Source organism: Vanessa cardui, chromosome 13, assembly GCF_905220365.1.
Source record: "Vanessa cardui chromosome 13, ilVanCard2.1, whole genome shotgun sequence".
Classification (NCBI taxonomy): domain Eukaryota; kingdom Metazoa; phylum Arthropoda; class Insecta; order Lepidoptera; family Nymphalidae; genus Vanessa; species Vanessa cardui.
This window is the reverse complement of record NC_061135.1, coordinates 6,119,748-6,145,183: the sequence shown is the minus strand read 5'-3', so window position 1 is coordinate 6,145,183 and position 25,436 is coordinate 6,119,748. Positions and strand designations below refer to the sequence as shown.

The 25,436-nt window shown below is 31.0% G+C and overlaps 2 protein-coding genes across 3 annotated transcripts in view; one reads left to right on the top strand and one right to left on the bottom strand.

The window, feature by feature from the left end:
• Window positions 1–21,650, bottom strand: part of LOC124534601 (tyrosine-protein phosphatase non-receptor type 9-like) — a 44,222-nt gene extending 22,572 nt beyond the window's left edge. Inside the window, exons 1-5 of one of the 2 annotated variants that reach the window (XM_047110530.1) lie at window positions 16,633–16,848; window positions 13,210–13,399; window positions 12,717–12,938; window positions 11,821–11,910; window positions 10,783–10,923 (exon numbers count right to left, since the gene is read on the bottom strand). In XM_047110530.1, coding sequence (XP_046966486.1) covers window positions 10,783–10,923; window positions 11,821–11,910; window positions 12,717–12,938; window positions 13,210–13,275 — 519 coding nt within the window. In that variant the 5' untranslated portion in view covers window positions 13,276–13,399; window positions 16,633–16,848. Of the gene's footprint in view, window positions 1–10,782; window positions 10,924–11,820; window positions 11,911–12,716; window positions 12,939–13,209; window positions 13,400–16,632; window positions 16,849–21,559 lie in introns of those variants that run through there. The other variant, XM_047110531.1, reaches the window with a different exon arrangement.
• A 596-nt stretch (window positions 21,651–22,246) lies between these two features.
• On the top strand, window positions 22,247–23,570 carry LOC124534686 (probable 39S ribosomal protein L23, mitochondrial). Its single transcript, XM_047110666.1, has 3 exons — window positions 22,247–22,405; window positions 22,477–22,756; window positions 23,337–23,570. The coding sequence occupies exons 1-3, from the start codon at window positions 22,392–22,394 to the stop codon at window positions 23,493–23,495; spliced, it is 453 nt and encodes a 150-aa protein (XP_046966622.1). The 5' UTR covers window positions 22,247–22,391; the 3' UTR covers window positions 23,496–23,570.
• Window positions 23,571–25,436: the final 1,866 nt, after the last annotated feature.

Genomic DNA, 25,436 nt, shown 5'->3' with positions numbered 1-25,436 from the left:
ACGTACGGCACGAGCGGAAGTAAAGTGATTGCGGAGATGACGTCACAGCTCCGCCCGCGACCTTCTCCTAGCGGATATTAATCATCCAGTGTCGATGGTGCAGGCGGTTGTCCCGCAACAAGGGTATTTAACATATCATGCGGGAATCGACGTTTAAGCTGAAGCTGGTATAGGGTTTTATCCTAGTCTATTTATTGTATTTAAGTGCAAAAATAATAAGAAAATATATATTTAGCTAAAGGTACGTCCAACAAATATATATAGGTATATTTTTTAATTATAAATAAATTATATTACAAATTATAAATATAGTTTTTAATTGTCACCAGCTTCTTACAACTGAATGTTATAATCGTAACACATTAGAAAAATTGACTGTTCATTTCTCGACCCTCACCATCGATATAAAACGGTCAAAATATCAATTAACAAAACTGAATTACATTACTCGCATTAGTATTTTTCCAGTATGAAATTGGAATTAGTAGGTACGCAATAAAGCAACTGCGAGGGGCCTCTTCCTAATTTTCAGAGCAGTTAAAACTCGGCTGGCGTGTAGTAGTATGCAGACTAATAGCTTTTACTAGACAGGATATTATAGTCGTCTGCGATAAATGTATTTTCTACATGATAACTCATTGAAATGGAATTGATAGCTCCCATTAATATTCTGAAGTTATATCCTACGATTCGCAAAGCATTCATAATTAACAATGTAAACAAACGATTATTCATCTTGGAACTTACCTACTAGAAAATAATTTTCTATTCCACATTCTGAATAATTTATATTAAATGATAGTAAGAATTTAAATCAATATTTAATACTGTGTAATAAAGATCTTAAACTTGGTCTGTTATATAAATCTTCATTTTTCAGTGCAAACAGTTTTAGTGGCGCAAAAATGGACAGATATGGAATTAAGCCCTTGTACAGATAACGATCTAGAATACATTGATATTTGAATACCTTTTACACTGAGCTGCACCGAAAGGATCTTTATGAATAGTCATGCAGTATATTTGCATATTGTTGTTAGTCGCATGAAGCTAAAAGCAAATAGAGAATGTGGCAGTAGCCGAGTGCGACAAGAGCTTGTCCTGCACTTAACGCCATGAACACTAATCTAGATTGCGGTTTAAGAGCAATCCACGTTGTGTACATACAGACAAGCATGCAATCAATTAAATACTTTATCTTATACTTTTATATAAGCCTTAATACTACCGCTTCACTCAATATAAACTTTGAGACTAATTGATTATGAGAGCTGTATAAAATATCTAGCATTACTGCGATGTAATGACAATATTTATTTATTAAATTGTTTACGCGGACAATGTACGAATGGCCTTAAAAAGACTTGTACAACGCAAATCTTAAGGACAGACTACGCTGCGCAGCGATGAGTCACGGCGGCGTTCCACGTGACTACAAGGTGAAGCCCGAACGACCGGCACAAATAAAGACTTCCACGAGGTACCATCAAGGGCGCCAAATATACCTTTGTAAAAGTTATAACTCAAGTAAATTAATTATGATGTTCATTATTCTTACAATCATTGCTGATGCAATGCTATTTAAAGACAAGATATTTCAGTTAGGTATAAATTTCAATAGGTATATTTATGTTGCGTGTATTTCCAATAATGCCATTTAAGATTGAGTCGCAGTCGTAATACTCTAAACTTATATCATGAATTACAGTTAAGGCCCAACGCCTCGATATAAATGGCTAGCATCTGCCATCCACAGATAAGAGTGAAGACGCCAATGTTTACTTAAAATCGATACGGAATCACAAAATGGTACTGCGTCAGATCCTATACAACATACGCATTTTATTATAGATATAAATTGAAACCAAAAGTCTATTTGAGTGGTGATATATTAAAAAAATGAATTACTTATCCGATACCTGATTCTAATTATGTATCAAGAAGCTAGCTGTCGAAAACTATTATTCGAAAACTAAACACCAATGTGGACGGGTTATTTTTTACCAACCCGGAAACGCTTCCGGTTGCGGTAACGAATAGGATGACAGCAGTTTGAGGTTCTTTGTTTTGAGTAAGACTAAAGTTATCGTTTTACAAAATAATTTGTAAACAATAACTATATCCTGCAATACTATATACTGCAGAATAGTGGATAAGGCTTCGAGGTACCTCCAACTTTACTTACAGACTCATTCTCCCTTAATAATAAATAATTCTCATTAAAACTACGTACCCAATATCATAATATTTATTTATTCAATTACTTTTCAGGCCAATATCACTTGTATTTACAAAACTGTATAAGTATATTGCGCAGAACAAACGATTTATTGTGTAAAATGCGTACCGGTTACTAAACAAATAATTATACATCCGCGTTTATTTTTACGAAATAATACCTTAATGATACGTAGTCTCCTCTATAATATATAACTTGAGTTCACACGCATTAAGTACATAATTTTATGGGAACACCACGTGTTATTCTTTTCAACTTAAGTGTGACATACAAGTAAGAATATTCGGATTAGATATGATGTTAAGGACTTTACACGTAGGACGGTTACAAAAATGTATTTTAATACTCGTATTTCGACAGACTTCTCATTTCATGATATGAAATGTAGCCACCAAATTAATTGATTATATACAAATATAAATTCAAAATATAATATTAAATGATAAACGGCGAAATTTTGCGCGAATACAAAATTAAATAATGTGACACGTACATGTTTACCGCTAATTGAAGTATATTTGGATTGATTAAACATTGCCAGGTGACGTTAAATTTAAAATATCAATTGTTAGTAAACAGTCACTAAAAACTCATACATATTTTAAATTAATGTAAAATAATCAACGTTAACGGTCAAGGGCAAATATCTCGATAGAAAAGCCAGGTTATATGAAAAAATAAAGAAACCGATATAGAATAGTTCAGGAAACAGTGTTAAGAGGGCAATAAAGCCGGCTCCGTCATCTAGAGCTCTAGACCTGACCTTGCTCTTGAGGACTGGTTTCCGCGCCTACACCGGCCTCCTCTCAATATCTAATACGTTTCGACACATAAAATTCGCATTTTTGTATCGTAGGCTGCAAATACACTAAAAGCGTGACTCATTCACAAATATTTCTATTTCATTGATAAACTTTATATAAATAATGTTCTATTGGTATTAAATGTGTTATCTTATCATAACAAATAGACGACAACAAGTAAATAAGTTTTCAGAAAGACGATTAACTTGTTATTTTGTTCAAATATTTCAAAGATATGAGTTACAATTACGTCAATGATCATGAATTTTACAAAAGTTTAGATAATGATATACTAAACATCGGCAATCTAGTCAACTTATTTGTGGAGGATTAACACATCCACTGCAGCGAGTTTATTTTATGTATACACGAGTTTTCGACTATTCTGAATGCTACGGGTGACTGAGCTTTTCATGTTATTTTTAAATTTTAGTAATATATCTTCAGTATTTGGAAGAAAACCGAATCAAATTTTAATTTCACAGCTTAACTAGACAATCAATACTTAATATACATAACATCCTAGTTTAGTTATTGAGTTGATGATAAAAAATATCCGTAAACAATAAACAAACATGTTGATCTAAAATTATTAAGCAGAAAATGAACACACACGAGCACGTTCAATAGTAACGTAATAAAACAAAAACATAAAAATAGCTCATAGAGTCAAGTAATTCGCACCGACTGAACAAATGCATCAACGAAAACAAGTACATAGCGTTAGAAAATATCACACGAGAAATAATCCAATTGTTTTGCAATAGTAATCGTATCCAATGTTTCGAAAGCGTTAGATTTAAATGTTGATCAATACCTGACCGATTAAATTTTTGCCTTTCATGCAATCAATGTATGCGTTATGAAATTCTAGAGTAAATGGATTTATACGCGAGTTGCAGCCGCGTGTTACACGTCGCGAAATTGATTGTATAAGCAAAACTTCCTGTTTTCTCAGACTTCGTTTACGAGTTACGTCTAATTTTAAATGCCGAGGCCACTCGACGCATGTTTATTATCTAAATACTATTTACTGTTTCATGTATTGAAGTCAATGTGTTTTTCTAAATAAATACATATTATCTCGAAAACTTGTTTGTATTTAATAAATATTTAATTTTTTGTATAGAAATAGGTATTGCTAAATAAAGTTGTTTAATGTGTACACAAACACGTATTTATTGTCATTCATTGTAAGTAAATGTTTGTTATCAAAACATATCTTGCGAAAGTAAAATTTAGTAGCGCGGAAAGCTAATCTAATGAAGTAATTATAGTGCAGCCCGGCCAAGATGATGATAGCGTAGTGAAAAATTGCCAATCAGACGCCCTTGGATTAAACTCTCAAGTCTGTAGCTTGTTTCATCAGCGTAATATTAATTAGTCACGCTTGAAAACGACAGACACTGTGAAACATTAAGCTTATATAAAATCGATAAATTGTACTCTACGACTCTACATATTAATTTCTACAAAATGTTTCCTGTTGGTCAAAAAAAACATAAACGCTGAAGAGCGCCTAGAAAGAAAACGTATATTTCTGTTGTATCCGTACATAAGATTAAATATGCTATACTAGAACACACTTTAAAGGCTAAATTAATTGTATGGAGAAAGGTTTACTTCATATATGATTTCTTCCCGTATCGATATCCGACAGACGAATGTCACGCAAATCATCGTGGTCCGATGCACATGGGGTGTCGAAGTAAGGTTTCGAAAGCCATTCAATTAATTGTAGTCTTAAAGTATACATCCCTCTCTCTAATTAAATGCAAATGCTATACAAAATATAGTTTACTTATTCCGTAGTAAATAACTTCCAGTGATCTATTGTATAAAATTTGTTCACGCCTTCAGAAGTAATGGAAGTACAACACTTATGTATTTGTAAGAAATTTCTCGGAGCGCAATGCTCTGCTTTGAACTTATATCTTAACAGTTGTATTTCTTTCTTTTCAAAATGTAACAATCAGATACATATAATAAAATACTTTAGACTAAAGGAATATTATATGTACCCATTTTTAGTTACTAATAAAGTGTCCGTTAGTATCGTCACTAAAGAACCGAAATATCCTGACTGGAATTTAATAACCTACGATGCGGAACTTGTGTCCTTCGTTGACAATGAGTTTCATAACTTATATTACTGCAGGTCAACGCCTGCCCAATCGTGACCAGAAAATTAAGGAACTCGCAAAAACAATAAACTTAAAAAAAAAATGGTCATTGATAAAATTCGTCCAGTTTGTAATTTGATTTAATACATTTTCACAAGCGCAGAAGCTGAAAAAGCAATTATGTTAACACTACTGAAGAAAATAAACAAAGAAGTCGCTTTACTTCATCCGACGAAATATTTAAAGTAAAACTTAAGCTCAAAGCTAAATTAAACATTTTAGATTGAAAAAAGGTAACTCATAAACAAGAACTATACATTTTTAATTGCGTTTAGCAATGCCTCAAAATTCTTCCCAGTATACAGTAACATTAAAGAACAACATATAAATGAAAAACTGGTAAAAATATTACTTAACATGGATCTTTACTGATGTTCAATGTAACACGTGAGATGACATTCAATGCAATATGAATCTAAATTCTAGCAATATTTTATCTGAAGAGGTTTTACTTTGTAGAACATATTTACTAAGTTTATTCATTAAAATGTTTTGTTTTTTCTACTTCACTTCAAAATTATGAAGTTCTCCTCCTATAGTCCTCAAAAGTCCAGAACTAAGCCAAAGAAGTCTTGGCAATAACCACGATGCGGGTCGACGACAGAACGACGTCATACTTCCGAACCCGACAAGTGGCACACACGGAACCATCCATCGAAATATAATGTACTACCTACGACGATATTATCGCACGTCGCATAAATTTACATTTAATAACATTTTCGATTGGAAGTCATTAACAAAAAAGATCGTACTAAAGATGACGGAATCTACCAATTTAAGTTCATGTAATTAAAAAAATACATTCAAAATGTATCCTAAATTTAGCGGTCGAAAGGACACGATCATGTCATATTTGGTGAGGGTGACTTCTGCCTCACTCAAACGGCACCCCTCGCACAAATCCATGTGACGTGTACGTTGCCTCATGTGTGTGTATTTATATTATAAGGATTTCGTGTCTATCCTTGTATGCATTATTCAATGAATGAGAATACATTACCTGTATTATAATCTATTCTTGTTATAGAATGTTTCTCGATTTAGCTATAGAGGTGCGGCAAAATATAATTTATTGTTACAAAAATACTATGTATATTAATATATCGTTTTTTTTTTGTCATAAAATCAAGAATTTAGTGACGAAATATACTTTAACAATACGTCGTTTTCAGTGTTCGCTAAATAAATCGATATTTATAAAGAACGTCTGTAATAAAACACAATTTACTTTGTATTATTCTCAGACTGTAATGCAAGTTTGACGTTTTATTAAAGGCGGAAAATTGTCAAGAACAATGCTCAACCATATATATTTTAATGTTATTTACTCAATCTGTCCGTAAATTAATGTCCCTTTTGTTTGTGTTTACGTTCCTTGCATGAATCAATATCATTTCGGAAAGAAAAGATTGCCTGTTTGATGAAGATTCAATCAATCATTTTTCATAAACATTGAGCTGCATCGGATTAAATTTTACGAAGCGATTGTTCTCTTAGATAAACAAGCCAACATTCGGCAAGAGTTTACCTTACAAGCAGTGTAGACTCTGCAATCGGCTCAGCTGTTAGTTCTATCGATCCGACGTCACTTCAGCGTAAAGTGCGTTACAATGGGGCGATAGGCATCAACAATAAAGACTAGGAGAGTTTTTGCACTTTGATATTAGACACAAGCACTACACTGAGCGGCAAAAACCCAAAAATATCACTATTGCCGTCGCCACCTGTTCGTTCATCCGAGGAATGACAGAGGAAACGTCAAATGTCACTATCAGTTTACGTTTCCGTGATAAGATACAGTATCAGTATCGGATTAACATATAATCCGTACGGGATATGAATCGGCATATATGGAGTGACTGGCCTAGCGCGAGTTAGACACGTGCGCTGTGTCCGCGGACGCGAGCTCGACTGACGTAGGCGAGCCGCGACGCGGACGCCCGCCTCAGCTACGGAGTACGTACAGGGCTGAATCCGCCCACTGCGCTACGGAAAATCCAAACTACGACTTTTTACTTTAAATTAGATACAAGGTAATATACATCCGAAAAAGATAAACTACGCAATGCCCCATACAATTTTATTATTGTTAAAAGTAAAAAGTTGATATCAATTTAAATAAATATTTAGAAATGGAGTAGAACATTTTCTGAAAGTAAATTAATTATTTACCATAAAAGAAAAAAATAATTTTGGAGGTAGGTAAGGGATTTTCCATAAGGGATTGGATTTTTTTTTATTTATTTAAACATGTTTTTAAAAGAAAAAAAAATTAAATAATCTTAAATTAGGCTAGCCACTTTAACAAAAAAATATATCTAAACCCGAGTAAAAATATTGTGATTAGAATTGGGTGACATTACAAAAAGTTTCACAAAGTAATACCGAAGTAGGCGAGCAAGTCCTTCGCCGCAAACTTGTCCATATGTCCACCCTCAGAGCTGAGCATTATTGGAAGTCACATCGAAGACATTTTAATAAAGTAGGTAACAAAATAAGATTTAATAAAATATTTCATATTCAACTTGTCATGACAAAGAACCAGACCTTCCAAAGCTCTACTGGAAATTTGACAGATTTTTTGTTTTTAAAAGTATGTACCACAACGGGTAGGTATGTACCTACCACAACAATAATTAGAAACAATAAGTGTTTTGCAAATAATATAAACTGTTACACGTACAAACACACCACACCAATATTTTTCATCGATATATATGAAAATCAATTGGTTTTATATGATTTACAATTTATGTAGTCTACTCTGTATTCGGAATCCGAAAGAAAGCTTCAACTAAGAAGAAACTTCTTTAGCGTGAATAATTTACGGTGACGAAACGCAGCGGCGAAGGGATAAGTGGTAAATTGGACGACTTATTACGAGTAGAAGATCCTTTCCAAACATCAGTAAAAGTATACAATTTTCGTGGATTCGCAGAATTGATTCGGATTGATTGATTAGCGTCATGAGACAGCCGTCGTTCGTAACAGATATCTTCGTTTTTTTAACGGAAATTGGCGCATTTTCCTTTAGAGAATAATTAGCAATCAAATGGGTGCATTGTTTTAAAACCAATGTAGATATTAATAATTAATTAATAATAATAAATAAATATGAGACAACATCACATAGATACATTACTCTGATCCCAATTTAAGTAGCTAACGCATTTGTGTTATGGAAATTCAGAAGTAACGACGGTACCACAAACACCCAGTCCCAAGACAACATAGAAAACTAATGATAATCTATATCGACTCAGCCGGGTATCGAACCCAGGACCTCGGAGTGGCGTACCCATGAAAACTGGTGTACACACCACTCGACAACGGAGGTCGTCAATATGATTAATTATCTACAATTACAAACGAATGTCCCAATCTTTTTTATAGTTTATTAACCAGTAGATATCTATTAAACATTCCATATTGTATTTATTTAATATTTTATTAAACATTGAGACTCAAGAATATTAGTCGTTAGAACAATTCTACGACATGCCGTGAATATTTATTGAGACGATTTAGTGAAACAAGTTTATATTTTCAAACATTATAATTCATATTACACTTTAAATTATCGTGCAGAGAAAATACACAGTTTAGTTTGAGCCCTAAATTTTCATAGGGACCATTTATTTCGGTTAAAATAATAACATTATCTTGCGAATATTTCTACACCAACAAAAAATCGTAAAAACTAGCAAAATGCCTTGAAGAAACTAAAGCTCACGCTCACGAAATATCAAACCATATATGTTACAAATGTATTAATGTGAAGCAAAATGTTGCTGACATATTGAAAGCAATAAATCCCTAGTTAACAGCATTACATACATAATATATGTCAGACCTACAAAGCATTTTATTCGTATTATTGCAGCGAGCAAACTAATTGGTGCAACATTACGGCTATTTGCATCAAACACAATGGAGCGTTCGGTACCTACACATTTTAATATGCTAAAATCAAACGGCGTACAATTTCGATAGTAATAGTTATATGATTATATCTATAGATATCGAGGTATCGACATTATAATTTTTTACATTTATCATGATTTATTATTTTTATAATGTTGTTCGTTTTGATCAATAATATTCTAATAAACACATATGTTATATCCATACTAAACAACAGAAAAAAGTGTGCCGCGCCGGGGACCGTTTATTTTAGTTTATTTTTACATTTCGTTAAAAGTAAAAAGGATAGCTTGATAAAAACAATAAGTAACAGGGATAACTAGATGTTTTAATTACGCAAAACGTATTACTACGTAAAACAACTAAAGGCAAACGTCTCAATTAGGACGTTTTCTAACCTTCACTTTTTGCGCGTTAATAACATATCTGTTTACTACAACATCATTGGTTTTGATTACTTTATTATTGCGTATATCCGATTAAAAAAGCGAAAACTATTTGCGATCACTCCGATTTCTGTACTCAAATCTACTGGAGCCGGTCATCACATCCATAGTATGTGTAGATACTTATTATGGATGACAATTTAAGAAGGGAAATTAGACTATTAAAATGTTGGCGTCCTGACTGACGAATGCTAGGGCAGCAAGTCTCAAAGAGGATCAGCTAATTACACAGAACATTTTCATGTTTTTACATTTTAGTGCACAAGTGTCCAGCTACGAATATACACTCGCATAATCTAATAGGACAACAATTCCGTCATGACCGAAAAGAGTTTAGCCCGGGCCAACGTGCGCCAACATACATACATACATACATTCCGAGGCATATGAGTTTACACACAAATCTCAACTCCGGGCTTTTATTCAAAATGTTTCGATATAAATAACAAAAACTTTTATCAACCCGATCTGGGTTTGAACCTAGAACCACGGTATCCGTGGTTACATAGACTAAAGAAGTTTTGCCTTACAGCGCCATCTATCGAGGACTGCGTACACTTCTTTATCTTTCAACAAAAATGTTAGATATTTTCGTGTCAACGATGCAAAACTCTTCCAAATGTACACAAAATTTTATAAACAAAATATACTCTTTATCCCGTAAAATTTTCTAGTAAGATTAAACAGTTTTATTTTTAAATTACCTACATTCATATTTATGTGTACCTAAATCGTAATAATAATAAAAAATGAAAAGTTGTATTATAATAAAATCTATGTATTGTTAAAAAAAAACCAAGCATAAACCTACTAGCTGTCAGATATAGGGTTAAAAAAAAACCATGAAACACATTTCAGCATTATAGGACTTATAATTTTCATTAAATGTTTTAATCTTATAAAGCTCGTTAGCATACCATCACCCTTAACTTAATTTGTGCTTTCCACAATATTACTAAAATATCGTAAGCCAATTTTTTTAAATGTATGTATTTTTTAAATGAGCCGGTTATCAGTGATAAATGATAAGCATTCACTCGTCTGCGTCAAGATCGACTCGTCCATTATTTTACTGGTATCATAGATACTTCATCTAACTTGATTTACTTTAAAAGATTGATCGGGTCAATTGTAGTCTTTTTCATAGGATACCTCGAGGTAAACATAATAATTATATGACTCACCTTGAGCATTGTAAGTATCTTCTGCGACAGCTCGTAGTCGAAGTTGGTGTACTTGGAGTCAGTCATGTCGTATATGAAAACGAGACCAGCTCGCTGCGTGTCGACTGACTGCAGCGCCACATCCAACTGATACACCACGCCCTGACACATACTTGTGAATAATTTGTTCTTATGTACTAACATTCCCGGTAAACATATTACTATTTCATTACAACAACAACAACAGCCTGTAAATTCCCGCTGCTGGGCTAAAGGCCTCCTCTCCCTTTGAGGAGAAGGTTTGGAACATATTCCACCACGCTGTTCCAATGCGGGTTGGTGGAATACACATGTGGCAGAATTTTTGTGAAATTTGTCACATGCAGGTTTCCTCACGATGTTTTCCTTCACCGCCGAGTACGAGATGAATTATAAAGACAAATTAAGCACATGAATCAGCGGTGCTTGCCTGGGTTTGAACCCGCAATCATCGGTTAAGACGCACGCGTTCTAACCACTGGGCCATCTCGACTCACACTATTTCATTATTAAATATAAAATTACCCATGATTGACTAATATATCTATACTATATATACACACTACTCCACATTGAAAATAATGCTAAATACAAATATACATTTTCTTAATCATATTAATGATAATGGAGTAGAGTAGTTTCAAAAAAGTAAATTTAATAAAAGGCAAGTCATATTGCTCTTCAGAATAAAATCCTAATATAATTTAGTATACTTCAAATTAATTTCCTTTTTGGAAAACGTGTTTTTTTATTTAATTTATTTATACGAGCCACAATCACACATTGCTCCACTCAAACATTGGCGCTGTTAGAAAATTCAAAAACCATCGGATTTCCTACCGCTCAAACCGAAAAATAATTAGTATTATTGCTCTTTGGCTCTTCCTTTCAGAATTCATAGTAATTAGCCTGTCTCGATTTGATTATATAAGCTTAGCAAAGAAACGTCTAAATCTTGTAATTTAGATTTAGCCTCTTTTATCAGTCTCTAAATATTATTTGATAAAAAATGCTAACTACCTGTAGGGTTGTCTGATGTGTGGTCAGCGCTGGGAAATGCTTGTTCGCCGTAAACACTGCAATCGCTGCTCCCGTCGCATCACGAGTGGGCTAGAAAACCAAACACGTTACACATCGGTTTTCATTTATTATACTAAAAAATATAATCATGTATTTTGGAGAATTACTAAATTTAAAAAAGGCAAAGAAATCAATATCTCATCAATTATAACACTGATAAAATTTGAATACAGGTCGCGTCGTCGATCTCAAGCCGGCACTGGTTAAAAATAACCATGTAACTGACCTGACATATATTTTATTATCTATTGCAATGATCTCGCAGGACAGGTCCAGGGTAATAATTTACGCATACAGTTTGTCAGCGTTTTGATACTATGTATATTGAACTAAGCGTAATGCAATCATGTGCAGCGCCGCCTCTAACGAGAACGAAACAATATCAAAAACCAATATCATCCAGTAAGCTTTAAAAATATATGACAGGTTTAGAAAAAAATATACGTTCTGTCTTCATCACTACATCCGGCCTAATTTCATACCGAATCCGTATTGTGATGTTAATCGTGGCGCTCTTTAAGTGTATGCAATCCCTTTTTGTAAGATGTACCCGACGGACTGTTCTTATTAATTTAATACTAAATTAATATTTTACAATTTAGTACAAATGTTCCATTTCTACCGGATATTTATTTATCATGGATATCCGTAAGAACTCTCCTACTGTGTCTTTCTATATGTAAATGTTGAATGCTTACACAACTAAAATTAATATTTACGGTAAACTTAGTAGCTCGTCGCATTAAAAGTAGCTGGTTATATTTGATTGATTTTTGTTAATAATTAATCGATTTATTGCACAACAAAATTGACAAATACTTCAAACGAAACCATACCAATATCGTAAATTTTCCAGTCTCTAGTTCGCTCTTCAGCGGATCCTCGAAGGGCTCGAATTTGATGAGTCCCTCCCTCCGGCGCGTGGCCTCGTGCTGGCGCCACAGCGTGTGCGCGCGCGCCACATCGAACTTGCGTGCGAGCAGGAACTTGATCGCTGTCGCTCGCGAAACACACGATGCACCGGTTTCACTTAACGCGTCAAGGAACGCCTTCGTCGCCTGGAAATGAGGTATCAAAACTTAGCTTCTTGCTAAAATTAACATTTAATTTACTTCATTCTACCACCATACATCAATAAGTACTTTGTATTGATATGAGTTCGAATTTTGTGTAATATGATTTATGTTTAAATAATCTTCCATATAACATTATATTAAAAATATTATTATTCTCTCTCTCTCTCTCTCTTACTGATGAATGAATGTTATGGGACGACCAAAAATACACATTTTTTGTTAGATTAAAATAAAAATATATTTAAATAAATACCCGCAGAAAAATCAGCCAATTGCGACGAAACATTTGTTCCATATCAAAAATAATATGTCTGTCCATGAGCACTTAAGCCGGCGAATAATTAAGTATGCATTTATTATATGCTAAGTTTATTTTATTGGTAAACAGTTGGTTTCTCCATTTCGTCACACTTTCTCAATTAGAACATCGTGGAATGGTAGGGCTGAATCGTACCAAAGTAATGAAAATTCGCAGCATAATTCGCTTAATACTAACAAATATTGTTTATCGAGTTTAAAGTTTTTTGTGAATTTAAAACTATTGAGTTTTTAATAATTTGATTCATAAACTGTTTGAATCAAATGATAAGTTATAATATATAGTTTTTAATTATTGTTTTAATAATAGCTACTTGTTAAAAAACGAATGACCAGAGGCTATGTAATAGCTCTAACATTTTTTTTTATAAAACTTATTACCAAAGGATAAGTAAATAATATATCCACTTATTTTCATACACGTCACAAGGTTTGTCGTTTGCACTATATTTCTTGAAAACTAATAACACATTGTTTGTTTATTTGTTAGCTTTTGATTTTAATTCTTTGTGCTTTTATAATTCTATATGTCATTGTTTATTTCATGGGTTCATATAATGTTATTGTTCACATATATGATTTAATATAATAAAATTTATAATTGTATTATTATTAAGGAAATAACTGCCTTAAATATATAAACTAGTTGCCTAGTAATTAGTACTATCAATGTTTCATAGGTAACACGATTGTCGTAATTGGATACTAGGCTAGTTGACACTTTTTACAAAATGGCATTAAATTGTTCATTATGTTCTTTATATTTTGTCACTAAAAAACTTGAATTTTAATTTAAATTTTTCAAAAACAGATCATTACGGTATCGGCCTATGGCTATAAACTATGTCATTACTCATTAGTTTAATATTTGTGTCATGAAATCACATAATTTAGGAATTAGACTATAGTTGATGAAAACATACAGATTTAGTTACTTACTCCAAAAATAAAGTATGAACTAATAACAAATATTCACACGTTATAATTAACTCGATATAAATAAAATTTGTGACATTGATTTACTTGATTAATTATTATTATTAAGTTTCTGATGCGCGGCGGAATTGCAAATAACGCAGCTATATTGTGCACGACTAAAAGTTTTTGATTAATACATCCTTATTTATGAATACAACTCTATTAAAGTTATCTCAATAAAGCCACTTTGATTTTATACTTCCAAAGCTTTGATAACAGTTTTGTCGACGTTCAAAACGCTATTTTTCCGCAAATCCATATATATCCATAAATATGACAGATTTTATTCAAGCTCTTGGACCAAGGGTGAAGTATCTATTCGCTGTCAAATGTTTATTTTGCCCCTTGAGGTTGGCATAGACTATGCATTAACGAGCATTTTCGTTTCAATTTAATTTATATAGAATGTATTTAGTGCGACGAAAATAACAGCACCGAATTAAATAGTAAAAAAATATGATCTGGTCTGGTCTTAATATATGTATATCATCTATTTAAAAACCAAATCATAACAAAATGAGAACTTTGCTTTCAGAGAAATTATAGTAGACTATTTTCCTGTTGCCTCAGGTAGGAATTCCCTAGAATCACGAACACTTACAAATATCTTCTGTGGATATATTTCCATTAGAGATACATTATAAAATACTTTTAATTTTATTATTAATAAGAAGTGTGTTGATATTTTATAGGTTTTTACGCAATTGAAAACTAGTTTAAATAATGATGAAAAAGAAGAAGCCATACTTCTTACACGAGTATAAATAAGTATACGCGGCATCCTTTTATACTGTTATTTTAAGGCTAAGAATATAAGCAGGAATATGAAAAAAATAATATATGACAAAGAAAGCTTTTAATAAACTGAGCTGAGATATAGCTGCCTATTACAAAAAAATGTAAGCCTTACTTTAGATTTTCAACAGACGTAGCAGAAATCTGATAACGGGCTAGTACCAGCATTGCTCATTTATTATTACTAAATTATCTGGGAATATAAATAAAATTGAAGCTCCTGTCTGCCATTCCAAAGTCAATATAATATGCTAATTTGCAAGTTACAAAACCCTTTTGTCTATTTATACGACGGGGTAACTTTTTGTCTGTGTATTTAAAATCGTCAAAATTACAAGTGTAAATTGTTTTATTGTAAAGTTTTAAGTATTTAAAAATAGATAGGTATATAATACATATAATATATTTTTTTTAGAAACCTAGAATTACTTTAAAAAGTTGATCAGTAAGCATAAACCTTAATTTGTAATGATATTATTGTAATAATGTATATTAATTTAAAATAAAATCGAATAAAACCGCGAGGAACAGTTAGTTGTTAAAGTATAATACAATAACCTAACCTTAACGTGTCTGTGTGTAAAGGGAGGGGCTTATTCTTCCGGGATGTATATCCTGTTCGGTGACCGTATTAGTATGAGCGGTCGCACACCGCTTACTTACTTCCATCATGTGTACACAAAATAAATATGTGTGAGATTAATTGTTTCACGTGTCGTACGGTCCTATGTACCATAAATTTATTATAATAATAGTAAAATTAATTTAGTAAATAATTTGTGTTTTTAATGCTCAAATCTCATTGCATTATATATGTTTAGACGAGATAAACCGTTCACTAGTAGAAGAAATACTAAGTATATTATTTAGTAACTAAACTAATTCATCTTCAATTGTAACCTATTTGGCTGGTAATACCGAAAGGGACACGGTAATGGTAAGGAAGTAAAGTAAAAGCTCAGTTGGTTCTGTAGAAGCAAAAGGCTAATTTGAGTACTGACACTATTCGCACTTTTTCAAGTTACTTCTAAAACAAATGACAATTTGTGAAAAAAAAGCAAAGAATGAGATTCAAATATACAAGTATTTCTTTAACTTTTAAAACTTATCGTAACGATAGAGAAAACACATTTGAGTTGTTTTGACAAACGACGATCTAGAGGCAAGAATAAAACTAACATATTCGGAAAACTATTAAAAGTGGTAGTTTTAGGATGGTTCGACACTATTTTTTGAAAATTTAGTAAGAATTAAAAATATTATAACAACAGATCGATCGATTATATAAAACGAATTAGTACACGAGAGTTTTACCCCGACTTTCATACGAAAAACGGTAATTGAAAAAAATAAGATAATAATTAATAAAATCAATACGATTCGTTGTTTTACTTCAATTTATTATTGCCCTTTAAGACGCATTAAAAAAAAGAATTTTTGGGGGTTTTTTAAAACACATGCAATGATTTTTCTAGCACTTATTCCGTATAAATGTGTATATGTACTGTATGTATTTACTTTCTATATTAGACCTTAATGTAACGATTTAAATGAAAAAAAAAATATTTAAATTAATATACTAAACCTCATTTATTCAACACGATGTCATCGTATCAAATTACTAAATATTAAAACCGAAATTAAAATATATATAATTGATAAAATACAAGATTTTAAATGAAACATTAACGACACTTTAATACGCTTTCAGCCCTTGACATACGTTTCGATAAGATACACATTTTTTGTATACAAACAAGTTTATATAATGATATCGCGAAATGTGCTTTAAATATTTAAAACGTGGACACACGATCGCGCGCACTCGGCCACAAATTGCAACTGTCACAACATAGACAAAAATCAACCAGTGAGGCAGAACGTCGAACGTAAACAAGAAATGGTCCAAAATCAACAACGCACTTTCTTTATTAGACATAACTATAAAATATTTATTATTACACATTAATTTAATTAATAATAATATCATGTAAACTTTATTACCTTCTCTTTAAAATTGATATATAAAATTATGGAATTAAATTGTATGTAATGTAATTATGTTGCTCTCTGCGACGAACATTTCGAATACATGCTATCTGTTCTTTCTAAGTGCTTCGGTGGTACCTATTTAGTCTGCATAGATCGTTTACACAAGTTATTTAATTACATTATTAAATTATATCAATACAAAAAATGTTGATAAAAATGCACTTTAAATCAAGAATACGTCGTTATTGATGAAGGTAGTTAGCCAAAGTAATGTAGCCAAGAAAACTAAATTTTTTTTTGAATAATGAGTATATCAATAAAATAAATCACCTTACGATACGGTCTTTTTATTACGTCATCAAGCTTGTATTGTATGCCGATGTCAAATCTTGTAAATTAATTCCTTTTCTAACACCAAGCAAACCAGATCCTTTGAACCAACTGATCTGAAATTTTACATACTCTAGACTAAACATTAGTCATCTATCATCACACATATATCAAGATTATATACTAAATTCTAGTGTATGCAGATACTTATATTTATTTATTCTAGGCATGGGCAATACTGTAACTTATAAACGACATCTTCAAATGTTTGTCAATGATTTGTGAATGACTTGGATTTTATTCACGTAACGAAATGAAACTAATTTCACTATTATGTTAATTTAAACACAAATCTATGAAAAGGGAAAGTAATGAATAAGTAGGTAGTAGTACAATGAACCGAAAGATAAATGACAAAATCATAATAATGTTTACTTAATATGTTTTAATTTTATTGTAATATAAAATTAAAGGTAGCTTTTGAATAAATAATTTAAATTTTATGCTAAAAATAACTAATTATTTAATATAATTTTTAAATTTGATATTCATTTCTCATGGGTTATCTTTAATTTATTTCGATTATTAACGAATATTTACATTAGATCTGTCTTAAAATTTAACAAAGCCTTAAGTTGATATTAAGTTTAAATGAATATGCTTCATCGTAATATCATAAAAACACATATTGTGAGTCAACCGACACGCCCCCGCCCGCTTCTATTGCGTGGGATGACGACAATATTGTTATACCGCGTAGGTGATCATAAGAGATCAAACTTTATCCTTAAACAAATTTGTTCCAATTCAAAAAAAGTAAACGCCCGCATGAATGGGAAGGTATTGGGTACAGTAAGTCCTTTTCTGTACACTCCCTTCCCCCATACCCATCATGTAAGCAAAATTGCATGACGATCGGTTTTATAGTTAAGATGTGAAAAATATATATAAGTGAACTTTTTCGTGAACTTTCGTATTTATAATATTAGTGTTACATTGAATATATATTTCACTATACATTTAATTTTCCATATTATTATCACTGATGAATGTGTGTTAACCACTAGTTACAAGTAGATTCTTCTGAGAAACGCCTTCTGTACACAATAGGAGTGAGTGGAAATATGACGCAACGACATTCGATTGAAAATAATGCGAAATTCATTTGAAATTATGATACGTTAATGCGATAAATGATAACGACAATTTCACGTCTATTAGAATCCTCTTTACGTAAAAATATTAAGTGTGATAAACGTTTAATTAATAAGGAAGTGATTTAATGGTTTAAAATAAAGAGACACAACTTAAATTTAATAAACTGTCATTGACATGAATTGAAGATAAAGTGGGACAAGGGAGGTACAAACCGAGCCTGTGAGACGGGTCCGTTGCTACGGACATGCTTCCATTAGCACATTGTCATCTTTTATCAACGAGCGTGAAAAACTGTCCTAATTTTTTAACAATGGAATCATTTAAGATACACTCACAATTATTCATTTAGCACACTTATTTGATATCGAATTGTAATCAGTAATCTTACATCAATCATCATGCTATTGCAATTCGATAGTCAGACAATATTATACCGAGAGGCAAATAGTTATCAATAAATTGAAAGTAGTTATGCGGTAAATTAGAATACATTTTAATAAAGTATAAAATAAAATAAGTGAATATAAAATGTATAGTGTGATAAATGCAGTCAGTAATATAACTGGATTGAATACCGTCCTCTTACCGTCACTCACACTTAAACCAAGCGATTTATTGCGAGTAGTTTCCGTTCCCACGTAATTTTCATTTCATCTTATACCTGCAATTTATTGACTTTGATTCATAAATAGATTTAACGGAAGTTTCGAAAACAACGATTATATTTACGGCAGACTACGTCGGGGTACTCGCACGTGGCTAAATATACGCCACAAGTAAACAATTCTACAGAACATTTAACGTGATAAACTGACTGTTGAAACTATTGAATTATATAAAATACTTCTTATTAGTTATAGCGCACTGATATCGTATAAATATAGGAAAGTATTCGTGCAATTAAGTCACCCGATGGTAAATTTAATAAACATACATATTAGATATGTATGTTTATTAAATTTACCATTTTCCATCGACACCTGTGTTAGTATAGTTAGTAATTTTCATATGTTCTAGGGAGTCCAATGTATCCTTTCATTTTATTTCTAAATTTATCCGTTCCGTACAGATAATTTAGTTTGTAACTTGTATCATAATTACGTTGAAAAAAAAGTAACTTCATTAGGAAAAACTAAGTTCAGTGATGATATTAATACCTTTTGTAAAGGTGAGCCAATCGTAAACAATTACGTTCATAAGTCTTTGTATCCTCGTGAAGCGCGTACATCTCAGAGGATATAAATTTCTTTGATAATTTCTACGAGCCGTCAAACACTGATTAAGCATCAGATACAAACAGAGGCGAGGCGGATGTCGCGACCGGTCGTCGACCGTTCAATCGATAGTCTATTCTATTTCCGAATTGGCTACATTGAGCTGAACAATTACTTTCAACACATAACAAGGATTAAAATTAGGTTTCAATTAAAAAAGTTTATATTCAAATTTTAGGAAATTCTCTTCATCTGCTACTTCACACAGTTAACAATTATAATAGTGCTTATCTTCATTAATTCTACTATCAACATGGTAAAATACTAGTGGTCGAGCTTTACATAGGCCTTTTTGGATACTTTATTATAATTAATACTATAGTCTTAAATTGAACTCACTATTATTTTGAACTCTGCGTCTCATTCATAAAAGAGGATTTACATCCTCTGGTTGAGAATAATCATAGGCTGCTATTGTTTTACATAACCATTTTAAAGTTTTATCATTAATGTTGTAGAACTATTAATTTATATCATTTTAGTATGTATATATTTATAACAAAAATAATCAAACTTTTTGTTCATTTAATTATGAAATTAATTATTACATCAAAAAAGAGGAAACTACACGCCATAAAAATTATTCATGACATGTTCACACCTTTTAACATGATTCTAAAATTACTGTCGAAAAATAATTTCATCACGACATAAACAGTGGTTCATTGACAACAAAACAAATGTATTGTCATGTTTTATTAAACATGTCTCTTAGTCTCGACTGGTGGTGTAGGTTTTCTGTATTTCTGCTATTTTTCTGACATATGCTTATACCATTTAAATAAAATAAGAAATTCTTAAAACTTCTTGGTAATACCTTTATCCCTGTTTTTCTTTTCCTCAGATGAAAGTGTAATGGTAAGATTCTGTTGCAAGTTCATGTATATTATCCATAATACAATTAATTTATGCTTTTGATATATAATAATATCCCGAGTATTTTTCATTAAAACGGTATGCTAATTCTTGCGATATTGAAGCATGTTGATAAAATTCACTACACAAACATAACAATCTACATCACTGATAAACATACAATTAAATGACTAATTAAAATAAAAACTCACGGAGCAACAGTACTGATAAATAAAGAGATGATCAATCCAAATCAAAGTTTGGGTGAAAATAAAAAAAAAACTTTTGAAAACAATTTATAAAGTAAAATTTTATAAGTAATTAAAAAACTAAGCTCCACCAAGATGATAAATGAACAAGCGAACAACTTTTGCAATCTTTTGGCTATTGGAATCCTATTTTGTATACCTCATACTATTACATTCCAATAGGACGTTAAAATATCCAAACCACTATTTTTGTTTCAAACTTCCCTGAAAGTTTCTATGAATTAAACAAGAATTATGAAACATAAAAAAAATCACTGCGAATCGAAATATTGCAGTATACAGAAGATGTTTCTTTCATTAATATTGTTATTGTACACACATGACAAAAATGAAATTAAAGGATCATTCTTATTTAACTATAAAGTATACTTATTTTCCGGCTTTATTGTAATATCTTAATGTTTTTTACCAAAATATATTGTATGTATTTTTATACAAAATCCTAACGCTATAAACGAAATCAAAACAAACACTGATGACATGGTAAACGTACAGCGACTATAAATATTAAAATAATATGATGATAAGTCTAATAGCAAAAATTTTAAAAGACACACAAGTCAAATAAATAAACAATAACCAGAGAGAATAATACAATACTTTATAAAGAAAGCATTTTATAAATTAAACTTACCAACTCTTGATCGGGTGACAAGGCCACCGCCATCTTTATGACTGCCAGTGTCCCCAAACCTACAGATTAAGAATAAAATTACTATATTTACAATTTTAGATGTCTGACTTGCCCTAAATTGATGTTACCATAATACTACATAGGTATAAATACTTAATAAAACCTTTCTTTTAGCTTATTATTTAGCAGACAAATATCCATGTGTCAGTTAGTAGTGTATTCATCTTTTATTTTTATATAGCTTTAATAGTTTATAAAAGGTTAAATTCGCTACTACGAGTAAATGCCTAAATACAATTAATAATTAACTTAACTTTATTTAAATACAAAAAAAACTATTAAATAGATAATAAAGACAATTATTGTATGTTCTTAACATAATATTTTTTTTTACTGTCCTGTTCCTGTTTGTTGTTTGACTCAGGAATAACTCGTGAAACATTTACAGCTTCATTCAATACGTATATTTTTCTACATCTGTCTAAAATTTGTTTGCAGGGAAATATGAAAATAAAAACAACAAAAAAGTTATTGTAATAAAATTAAGAACAATTAACGAAAAGAAAAGATATAAAAAAATGGATTTCGCCTCGCCAAATAAGACAGATTTAATAAGAAAATGTACAGACAAAAGTTATCCTTTATGTTCTCATCCTTAAAGTTTTAAGTGGTGTCTACATCTATCTTGTATCATCTGAGAATTTTGATCTGTGGCTACTAGCCTGGCCTCTGTTGACTTTTGTATTGTATTTAGTGTCAACTGTCAAGTGTTTCTAGGTTACTACTTTAAAACCTACAAGTTATCTAGAAATAAATTAATTATTCGACAAAAATGTCAACACGATGGTAAGTTCTAATTACCTATTTAATAAGCCTCAATTAGTTACACTTTTAAAATAACGTTTCCTGAATTACAGGTATCCTATATACCAAAAAGGAAATCCACAATTAAGAGTATTTTTACCAAATTTTTGGATGAAATTAGTACGCCCTGAGGGCCGACAACAACCAAACAAAGTAACATTTCACTGCTCAATTGAAATGACAAAACACGACGTTAAAAACTATATAGAGAAAATATATAATATCCCTGTAGTGGACGTACACACTCGAATTGCAATGGGGAGATTTCGGAAAGACATTGGGAAGGGCTATGTTGTTAAAGATGACGATGTCAAATTTGCTTATGTTACTTTGGTAAGTACACATAATATAAAAATATTTAAAATTTTTGTCTGTCTGTAAGTCTATTTGTTCCGCCTAATTTTGGGAACTGCTGTACTGATTTCGACGGGACTTTCACTGGCAGATAACTAATACAATAAGGAGTAACTTAGGCTACAATAATATTTTTTTTATATAAATTTGCATACTAGGTCGTGGGCACAGTTAGTATTAAATATAAAATGAATATTTATTTAATTGAATACAAATATTTGTGTCTTGTTATTATGCTATCACTGTCTATGCAGATATGGAAACTGATCAAAATAACTTAAATTTATGTTGATTCTAAACCAAAGTCACCCTGCCTCTTCCAACTTTTTATAGTTTCTACTTAGTCATTTTTTTAATGATGATTTAATACAATAATTAAGAACTAACAATTTTTTTCTTAAAAGTTATAAACATACATAGCACATGTGTGGGTAAAAATGCTTTGGTTCAGTTCAAAGTTCAAACCTATTTACTCTGTTCACAGGCAATTTCACTTATAATGAAAGTAATTTAAATTTTGTAATCATCTTTTAAGGAACCATTTTATTTAAATTTTCAGCCTAAAACAATGAAATTTGATTTCCCTAATATATTTGAAAAGAAAAAAGGTGATGGTGAAGATGACATGAAGACATTAGATGAAGCCAAAAAGTCATTTAAAAATTACATAGAACGTAACAAGGATAGATCCGATGTACCAAGCTGGTTTTCTATATAACTCATAAAAAATCTGTTAAACAAATTAGTTGTAATTAGATCCTAATACTATTTATATTAAAGGAATATAATGAAACCCTTTCTTCTCATTCAACCCTTAAAATTGTTATTGAAATAATTGAATTGAAATTTAATATATATACAAAATAAACATTAATAACATCATGTTGTTAACATTAATTTGGTCTACATTTTATCAGGCGAGTAGTTGTATGTTCTATTTAGAAGTTAATAAAACTTCTAAATAGAACATACAACTATAATGATATATTTTTATAAAATTTATCATTTTCTTTAATATTTATTCTAAAGTAAAATGATGACATATAGATTCAAATTACTTTAATCTGACTCAACTTACATTTAGTCGAGTCAGGTCATTGAAGTAATTCATATTGTTGCTTATAGATACATAAAAACAAGAATGAAAGAATGAATTTAAAGATAAGCATAAATCTAATAATGAGGTATTGGATTTAGTTCAAGAAAAAATTTTTTTTAAATTTATCATGTTGCATTTATTTACCGTTAACCACATCGGTACAACTTAATACTAATTAATTATCACTAATTAACATACATAAACAAAAGATATTTACTCATATACCACTAAGTTTGATAAACAAATTGAGTTTTTATCATAAAAGCTTAATTGTTTTAAATATTTAATAGTATACGAGTAAATATACTCAAATAAGAATGGTAATCAACACCTTTAAAAACTTTAGTCATTCAAATCATACTTAGATAACTCAAACTTAACAACATCTTAGTTTAAATATTAATGAAAAGAAATGAAGAGGTGACATTTCAGTCATAACAAATTACAGTTCGCCAAAATATTCATCCAGAAATACTGAAGAATGGCATCGAGGGCATTCTGCAATATCCAATAAAAATGTAACCTGGAATATAAAATAAGCAATGTTATGGAAACAAAACAATAAATGACACCGCTTCATTTTTTACTGTTTTATTAGATCTTACCCGAGGGTGTGTTTCACATTTCAATCGAATACGTCCGTGGCAGTAGTACCCACATGCTCGACAAAAAACGATTGTTTTCTCTCTTCGACAAGAACACTTCTTCGTATAAGCCTTAGTTATTTCTGGTATACCTCGTCCTACTCTATTCGCAACTTTGTAAATTTTACCAGCATTAGCTGCAACGACTGGTGTAGTTCTGGATTCCATTTTTGACTTTCTTAGTTTAAATGAAGGATGAGATGAGAGGATACTGTCTTATGTTTCAAGCCGGTTTCTGTTACCAAAAAATTTTAACAATACCGCCTCCGAGGGTATCAATAAACCAAAGTATCAAAAGGTTTAGAGTTGCAAGTCTAAATAATTAAATATATTTTAACAATAATTGACAAAAACATGCACTGGTAAATGACTTGTTGTGTGAATCAAAAATCTGTAAAAAATCTTTTTAACTATGATCCACGTGAGTAAATAAATTACATAACCCTATAATTATAATATGTCGTATAATCATAAAAGTCCCCGCGAAATATTGCCATTTAAGATTTTGAGAAATCTTAATTCTCTATATAATATACTAATATTATATTTGTAGCATATTATAAGGTGACCATGCTAACACACCTTATTTCACGTATAATCTATTCCAACCATAAATGGAAAAAAAGAAAAAATCTAATAAACAGCATTTGACAGCAAATTGACGCGATATCATTGGTTGAGAGCTTGATTAATCTATGATATTCACTATGATGTTGCGAAAAATGGCGTTTTGAACGTTGACGAAACTGTCATCGGAATTTAGGAAGTAATATTAAAGTGGAAAAAATGGTTATGTGTGTTCTATTATAAATAAATATATATAATGATAAACTCTTATAGTTAAGGAGGCGAGGTAGCTAAATGGCGTAATTCAACGGTGCTGTCGAGACCTATCAAAATCGAAAGATAAAATAAT

Excerpts from the sequence above, each read along its gene's own strand:
- LOC124534686 (XM_047110666.1), top strand. Across the intron at positions 22,757-23,336 it reads AATTTGCTTATGTTACTTTG|CCTAAAACAATGAAATTTGA; the intron begins GTAAGTACACAT and ends TTAAATTTTCAG.